Genomic DNA, 8,506 nt, shown 5'->3' with positions numbered 1-8,506 from the left:
TCACCTTTCATGAATCATTAACTCGTAAGTATGTTACAGTCTGTAGTTTGTTGCTATGGGTCAGTGGTTTTAATCTTCTGGCTGATCGGCGTGAGAAAGCATTTGTATGATTTCAAGAAAAGAAAAGGAAATAAAAAACCCAAACAACAACAGTACAGCGCATTCTGTTCTAGCACTTTCATTTCTTTCTCCAGACTTTTTACCTTTCGTAAACCCGTAAATACGTCTTTTCTCTCAGAATGCCAAATATGGTCAACAGAGATTTGAAAGCTTTTGCTTATAAACAAACAAACAACAAAAAAAAAAAGGTTTAGCCGTGTATTTCTCAATCCCATCCCCGCTGGGACGTTTATAAACATGCAAAGACGCCGTAAAGAACTCGATCTAAGCCGGGATTATCGACGTGCGCGGACGCATCGAGCGCTTTCTCCAGCGCCTCTTCGATAAAGGTCGCCCTAATGAGTCTAGAGTGGCGGATTCGCCCCGGCGAAAGGAGGACGCGAATGAAAGATTGATGGCGGTGAGATGAGTGGCCTGATGAAAGTTTAATCCGGTTACACGGGGAATTGCGCCGCTGCTCGTGGATGCGGGTGTGTGAGGTCCTCTCCGGTCCTCGGAATTCGATCGCTATGGCGTTCCTTGCTTGAGCAGCTTGTAACTCGTGTTTTTTTTTTTTTTACTCGTATTCGCCCGATTTTTTTCATTTATGTGGCAGACTTTTTTTTTTTTTTTTTTTTTTTTTTTTTTTTTTAAAGAAACACCACTCATCATCATTAAACTCTTATATGTGGATTAAAAGACAGCATCGGCTTCGGCGGGTTCTCTCCTGAGTGAGTGAGCGCGAGGAGGAGGAGGAGGAGGAGGAGGAGAGGGAGGGGGGGTTGGGAAAGCAGGGATTGGATGGAGAGAGAGAGAGAAGGAGAGAATGAAGCGAGGTGAAGTCTTTTAAATCAGTGTTGAAGAAGGAGAGGGACAGATTTAGCATGGAGCTAAAATAGGAGCCACTCCACATGTGAGTATTGTAATTCTCTCTCGCGCTCTCTCTCTCTCTCTCTCTCTCTCTCTCTCTGTTTCTCTCCATCCTTTTGTTCCTCCTTTCTCACTGTTTTTGCATAAATAGGCGTAAATGTCCAAATTAATGCATTCGCATGTTGTAAATCGATAAAGTTTTTGCTGTGCAGTTATTTGGACGGATGTTTGAGAGAGAGAGAGAGTGTGTGTGTGTGTGTGTGTGTGTGTGTGTGTGTGTGTGTATGAGAATGTGGAGGAGTGTGAGATTTCTCAGGAACATCAGCGCTAGAGAAGGACAAGGAGAGAGATGGGGAGGGAGCGGGGATAGAGCACCGGATATATCTGTCGGGGATATATAGCGCTTTTATCAATAGACGCAGTCACAAAGCGTCCGCATGCAGTCCCCTAATGGAAAAATCTCCCTGAGATGACACGAGGAAGAAACCCTGAGACTCGAGGAAGAAACCCTGAGACTCGAGGGGGTCTCGAGGTACTCTGCAACGTCAGATTACACGATTAGAAATCGTTACAGCGTGCAGGAGTTAGAAGAGTAAAGACGAACAGCGTGTCGAAAGGATGCCCAGGTTCAGAGTGAAATCAGAGTCGTGAGATCTTCAGGGGATCGTCAGAGTCGTGAGATCTTCAGGGGATCGTCAGAGTCGTGAGATCTTCAGGGGATCGTCAGAGTCGTGAGATCTTCAGGAGATCCTCAGAGTCGTGAGATCTTCAGGGGATCCTTAGAGTCGTGAGATCTTCAGGGGATCCTCAGGGTCGTGAGATCTTCAGGGGATCCTCAGAGTCGTGAGATCTTCAGGGGATCCACAGAGTCGTGAGATCTTCAGGAGATCCTCAGGGTTCTGGTTCCTGGTGCGCTCTGAAGCTCTTCTTGCATTAACCCTTCACTTTTCCTTTCTTTTTTTTTTTTGTGTGTGTGTGCCTGATCATTCGGAGCTGTAGTTTACGATTGCGTTATTGTGACGAGTTTTTCTATCGTATCATAATCCAACGAATAGCTCCGTGACACGGTGACAGGAAACGCCCGAGCGTGTTACGCTGCCCTGTGACATATCGCGAGCGGCAGTTCAGCGACGGCGGCGGCTTCACGCGTATTGGAGGAAGCACGTGCTAGCCTTCACAGGTAGAGAGTCACATGATGGGTGAGAAATACGCTAGTGGGTGGGGCTTGGGGTTGCAAATGAAGTCTCATTTCAAATTAGAAGGAAATGTCGGTCTCACGTCTTAAATTACGACTGATTTAGGGGGAGGGGCGGGGGGGGGGTAGTTTTCCATATCTTTTCCTCGCTCTCGTTTCCCCTCTCTCTCTCTCTCTCTCTCTCTCTCTCTCTCTCTCTCTCTCTCTTTCCGTAATACTCCCTAATCGTCTCACTGTTTTACATTCAGGGACACGCCGATGTTTCCGGAGGCAGCCTTGATATGTGAAATCACGTCTCACGGCTTTAACACGCATGTCGCTGTCGCACACGCCGACATCATCCTGAGGCTAACCTATCAGCTGTCATTACGTTTAGCTTTCTGAGATGTGTGTGAGACGTGTGTGTGTCTTCTACTCTCTTTAATTCCTGCTCTTCTTTTCTTCACTGCTGTCCCGGATTCAGAGAGAGGTAACGCTCCGTCTTAACCTGTCCCTATCACCGCGCTTTCCTTTGTATCACTCAACATGTTCGGTGTGAATCAAACTGTACACACATACACTACACACTACACACATGCACACAGACTCATTTACTAAGTCTTGTGTGTTTCTAAATCTTTGCTTTTGTCCTTCTAGGGATTTTGCCTACGTAGCACGTGATAAAGACACACGGATATTAAAATGTCATGTTTTTCGCTGTGACACGCCTGCCAAAGCCATCGCTACCAGCCTGCATGAAATCTGCTCCCGGGTAAGATCATCTACACCAACCTCTTCAACCAGTCGTGTCCACCCCGCCCAAATAAAAACAAATTTGCTACTGAAATCTGTTTCGTACACTGTATTTCCCTCAATCTCTAATACAGCTAGTTATCGACAAGGTCTGTGTGTGCGTGTGTGTGTGTGAACCGCACAAGACTGTAAAACCTCCGCAGTGCTTCATTCAAATCAACTCCGAGGCTCCTGGGAGTGCTGTGTGGCAAACACGGCTCTTTTGATTAAGGACACGAGTAATTGATGTTGCTCCGTGCGCAAAGGGAATTAGAGATTTGGCCAGACTTGTGCTTTTCGCCTTCAGGCTTATTTACGAATTAATTCAGTCCGTAGGGAACGCACGCACGCACACACGCACGCGCATGATGTTTTCCAGCGTGCAGATTAGAGCGGGACGCGTACCGGACGTACACACACGAGAGATCCGTCATCGCGTGTCCGATATTGTTTCGGCGTATAGAACCGGTTCAGATTAGGAGGTTGTTTTGGGGTTTTTTTTTTTACCCCCCCCCCCCTTTGTTCGCCAGCTATCGGAAAATTTAGTACGACAGCGCGCTCCGGTAATATTGGCACCCTTGGAAAATATGAGCAAAGAAGGCTGTGAAAAATTGTCTTTATTGTTGAACCTTTTGATCTTTTGTTCAGAAAATTCGCAAAAATACTCGGCTCGCATGAACATCAAAGAATTGCGAACACAACACAGGTTTATCCACAAGAAAATCTTTGTTAAATGTAGGTGTGCAGCAATTATTGGCACCACTATGAATTCATCTGAGAAAAATATATTTGAAGTATATTCCCATTGACATTTAAATTTTTTTTAGTACACCTGGGTGATTAGGAACGGGAAATTGTTCAACCATGACTTCCTGTTTCACAGGTGTATAAGTATGAGGTAACACACAGGCCAAATTCCTTTAGTCATTCATAACAAGGGATAAGAGCAAGGAATATAGCTGTGATGTGCGGAAAAAGGTTGTTGAGCTTCACACAATGGGAAGCAGTTATAAGAAAATAGCTCACGTGTTGAAACGCCCATTTCCACCATCGGGGCAATAATTAAGAAGTTCCAGTCAACTGGAAATGTTATGATTAAACCTGGAATTGGACGCGTGTCTATATCGTCTCAATGCACTGTGAAGAGGACGGTTCGAGTGGCCAAAAAATCTCCCAAGGATCACAGCTGGAGAATTGCAGAAGTTAGTTGTGTCTTGGGGTCAGAAAGTCTCCAAAACTACAATCTGAAGTCACCTACATCACCACAAGTTGTTTGGGTTTCAAGAAAAGCGCCTCTAATCTCATCCAAAAACAAACTCGAGCGTCTTCAGTTTGTCAGACGCGACTGGAACTTCAAATGGGATCGGGTTCTATGGTCAGATGAAACCAAAATAGAGCTTTTTGGTAATAAACACCAGAGGTGGTTTTGGTGCACACAGAGAGGTAGATATATGGAAAAGTACCTCATGCCCACGGTTAAATATGGAGGTGGATCTTTAATGTTTTGGGGCTGTTTTTCTTACAGAGGACCTGGACATTTTGTTAGGATACATGGCATCATGGACTCTATCAAATATCAACAGATATTAAATGAAAACCTGACTGCCTCTGACAGAAAGCTTCAAATGGGTCGTGGTTGGATCTTCCAGCAGGACAATGATCCAAAACATCATCAAAACCAACACAAAAATGGTTTACTGACCACAAAATCAAGGTCCTGCCATGACCATCCCAGTCCCCTGACCCGAACCCCATAGAAACCCTGTGGGGTGAACTGAAGAGGAGAGTCCACCAGCGTGGACCTCGAAATGTGAAGGATCTGGAGAGATTCTGTATGGAGGAACGCTCTCAGATCCCTCGCCATGTATTCTCCAACCTCCTCAGGCGTTATAGGAGAAGACTCAGAGCTGTTATCTTAGCAAAGGGAGGTAGCACAGAGTATTGACCAAAAGGGTGCCAATTATTGTTGCACACCTATATTGAACGAAGATATTTTGTTTGCAATTCTTTGAGATCCATGAGAGCAGAGTATTTTTGCTATGGGATTAAGATAAGGAGAGTGACCGCTTTAACTACAGGATGAAGAGAATTAAAATTAAACTAGGACTGTATTAATAGAAACGTCTGAAATGCTATTTTTTTTATATATGTCCACATATTAGCTTTATCTTATGCTCCAGAATTCTGTAGAAATCATGCTGAATTAGTGCACGTGTAATTCTTCGGATTGTACGTATACTGTATATCCACTACGAATGGATATGTTGTGTAATCGTTATTTGTGTGTGTGTGTGTGTGTGTGTGTGTGTGTGTGTGTTATATTGTGTTTATTAGATCATGGCAGAGCGTAAGAATGCCAAAGCTATGGCCGGAGGATCTCTGCAGGACAGGAGCCACACGGGACTCGACGTCCCGCTGCAGGGTAACGCCTCCTCACACGTGTCTCTCTGTGTGCATGATGAGATCATGTGTGTACGCATTTATTAATTAATGTGAGACGCATGTTGTCTTCTTTAGCAGAGTTCCCCACACCAAAGACTGAACTGGTGCAGAAGTTTCAGGTCCTGTATGTTGGCATGATGCCAGTAGCCAGACCCATCGGTACGATACACGCGCTTGCTCTCAGAAACGTGTACACAAAACCCGAGTTTATCTGTCGATATAATGAACCGACCTGGTTTTGTTTTTGTTTTGTTTTTCCCTCAGGCATGGACATTCTAAACGGCGCAGTGGACAGCCTGATGACATCATCAGCCCGAGACGACTGGATCCCAGTGATGCTGAATGTAGCGGACGCGACCGTCACGGTCATCAAAGAGAAGGCAATAATAATAACTTAAATATTTTAAAAAAAAAAAAAAAAAAAAAAGCCCAATAGATTCACGTTATGATCATAACGTTATGAAAAAAATCATACGCGTGCAATTGATGTGACGATTTCCTGTTTCAGGAAGAGGAAGAGGAAGTCCTAGTGGAGTGCCGCGTGCGTTTCCTGTCGTTCATGGGCGTGGGGAGAGACGTGCACTCGTTCGCCTTCATCATGGACACGGGCAGCCAGCACTTTGAGTGCCACGTGTTCTGGTGCGAACCCAACGCGGGCAGCGTGTCCGAGGCGGTGCAGGCCGCGTGCATGGTCAGTGCCTGAACCCTGAGAATCACCTCAGATATTTGTTCGGTTGTAAAATGACGAACCGCTACTTTAAACCCGCGATGAGATTACCTGTGGCTGTTTCTGAAGAGTGCTGGTCCTGTTACCAGCCCAAACGCTGAATATCTTCCAGTCATTCCTTCACCGCAGACTGGTTACAGAAACACTGACACTGGAGACTCCTTCCACAAGCATTAAATAAATCAGCGTCTCCTCACAGAAAACTTCACCGTACCGATGATTGTACGACTGTCTTTGCTAAATAACAGCACCTTTTATATCTGTACAGTGTCCACCACTAGTGTCCGTTACCATAGAAACAACAGTGTATTAGAACGGGTGCATTAATATAAACCTGGGCTTTACCCTACAGCTGTGAGTGTGTGGTCAGTAGTGTTAATGATCAAACCAGGACTCCATCATTCTCCCCCTCTCTCTCGCTCTCTCTCTCTCTCTCTCTCGCTCCCCCCCTCCCCCTCTCTCTCTCTTCCCCCCCCTCTCTCCCTACCCCTCTCTCCCCCTCTCCCTCTCTCTCTCTGTCTCCCCCCTCTCTCTCTCTCTCTCCCTCTCTCTGTCTCCCCCCTCTCTCCCTCTCTCTGTCTCCCCCCTCTCTCTCTCTCCCTCTCTCTCGCTCTCCCCCCCTCTCTCTTTTTTTTTGTTGATGATCAAACCAGGACTCCATCATTCTCCCCCCCTCCCTCTCCCTCCCCCCCTCTCCCTCCCCCTCTCTCTGTCTCCCCCCTCTCTCTCTCTCTCTCCCCACCCCCCTCTCCCTCCCTCTCTCTCCCTCTCTCTCTCTCCCCCTCTCTCTCTCTCTGTCTCCCCCCTCTCTCTCTCTCTCTCTCCCTACCCCCCCTCTCTCATTCTCTCTCTCTCCCTACCCCCCCTCTCTCTCATTCTCTCTCTTACTCTTTCTCGCTCTCTCACACTCTCTCGCTCTTTCTTTCTCTCTTTTATTTCTCTCACGCTTTCTCTCACTCCCTCTCTCACTTTCTCACACTTTCTTTCTCTCACTCCCCCTCTCTCACTTTTTCTCTCTCTCTCACTCTTTCTCACACTTTCTTTCTCTCATTCCCCCCTCTCTCACTTTTTCTCTCTCTCTTTCTCTCACATTTTCTTTCTCACTCCCTCTCTCTCTCTCTCTCACTCACACACAGTTTTTGGACAGATCAGACTGAAGTGTGTCTCTGTTTTTACTTCCTGTAGCTCCGTGTTTACAGGGTCTTTGTTCTCCGAGTTTATAGGTTTTAGTGTGTCTTCCTTTTTCAGTTTCTAAATTGGGATCAGCCGCTCTATATTTAATCAGACTTCGTCTTTCTCTCAGGTTCCTGTTCTTCAGATATTCAGCTAATTGGATTTGACTGTTTAGGGTTGAGTACATGTTTCATTTGGTGTGGGATTTCATTTCGTGAAATTTCGTGGGTGCGAGTGTGGAATTTTTCGGCAGGATTGTTGTCCCAGTTTTCGCACATGATATTTGTTTAATTTGAGGGACTTTGTGTGTTTCTTCACCTCGGAAAATGAAATGTTGTAATCTACGGGATTTTGGTGGGTTTTAATAGCTGTTTCCATCTCTCTCTCTCTCTCTCTCTCTCTCTCTCTCTCTCTCTTCCCCACTGCAGTTACGATACCAGAAGTGTCTGGTGGCGCGACCACCGTCGCAGAAGTCTTGCTCGCAGGCCCCGCCCTCCGACTCAGTGACGCGCCGCGTCTCCACCAGCGTCAAGCGCGGCGTCCTGTCCCTCATCGACACTCTCAAACAGAAGAGACCCGTCACGGAGCTGCCACAATAGTCACACTCGCACACACACACACTCGCGAACACACTCTCACACGTAGACTCGGCATGCGTACACCCACTCCTGTTACTGTGGCATCGGAAAAACACACTCTTCTATAAACAGACCCACACCGATCGTGCTTCACCTCTAGCATAACGTGGCTCCGCCTCCTCTGTGTCCAATCAAGTGTTATGTGCTTATCTGCATGGGGTGACCACACCTCCGTCGCATGATACGAGACACCGTTCATGGTTTAGGAGAAGTGTGGAGCATCCTCCTGTGTGTGTGTGTGTGTGTGTGTGTGTGTGTGTGTGCGTGCATGAAAAGCCAGACAGATCAAACACTTAACCTCACTAGAGCTTCCTCTGTACAATCCCAGCTGGCTGTAAGGTGTGTGTGTGTGTGTGTGTGTGTGTGTGTGTGTGTGTGTGTGTGAGAGAGAGAGAGCTGTATGTGTGTACATTGCTGCTGCTTCATCAGAACTATAGCATCTTTCGATGCTCTCATTCACACAGCATGCGTTCCTACTTCCTGTCTCACAGCCTTCATCCGTGTCGAGATGGACAGAGGAGAGGATAGATTCAAAATAAATACTTTTTATTTTAAAAAGCGAACAAACGAGAGACAACGCTGTGACGCTGA

General features: G+C 46.4%; 1 protein-coding gene across 6 annotated transcripts in view; it reads left to right on the top strand.

The window, feature by feature from the left end:
* apbb2b (amyloid beta (A4) precursor protein-binding, family B, member 2b) overlaps positions 1-8,485 on the top strand; it is a 33,109-nt gene extending 24,624 nt beyond the window's left edge. For 4 of the 6 annotated variants that reach the window (XM_053618887.1, XM_053618886.1, XM_053618889.1 and 1 more), the window contains 6 exons: positions 2,801-2,915; positions 5,270-5,357; positions 5,453-5,536; positions 5,642-5,757; positions 5,886-6,068; positions 7,706-8,485. In XM_053618887.1, the coding sequence (XP_053474862.1) occupies positions 2,801-2,915; positions 5,270-5,357; positions 5,453-5,536; positions 5,642-5,757; positions 5,886-6,068; positions 7,706-7,876 (757 nt within the window). In that variant the 3' untranslated portion in view covers positions 7,877-8,485. Of the gene's footprint in view, positions 1-1,862; positions 1,879-2,800; positions 2,916-5,269; positions 5,358-5,452; positions 5,537-5,641; positions 5,758-5,885; positions 6,069-7,705 lie in introns of those variants that run through there. The other 2 variants (XM_053618891.1, XM_053618888.1) reach the window with 2 other exon arrangements.
* The last annotated feature ends 21 nt before the right edge of the window (positions 8,486-8,506 follow it).

Source organism: Ictalurus furcatus, chromosome 29, assembly GCF_023375685.1.
Source record: "Ictalurus furcatus strain D&B chromosome 29, Billie_1.0, whole genome shotgun sequence".
Lineage (NCBI taxonomy): Eukaryota > Metazoa > Chordata > Actinopteri > Siluriformes > Ictaluridae > Ictalurus > Ictalurus furcatus.
Note: the sequence above shows the minus strand (reverse complement) of the source record. Positions and strands in the feature narration are given on the sequence as shown.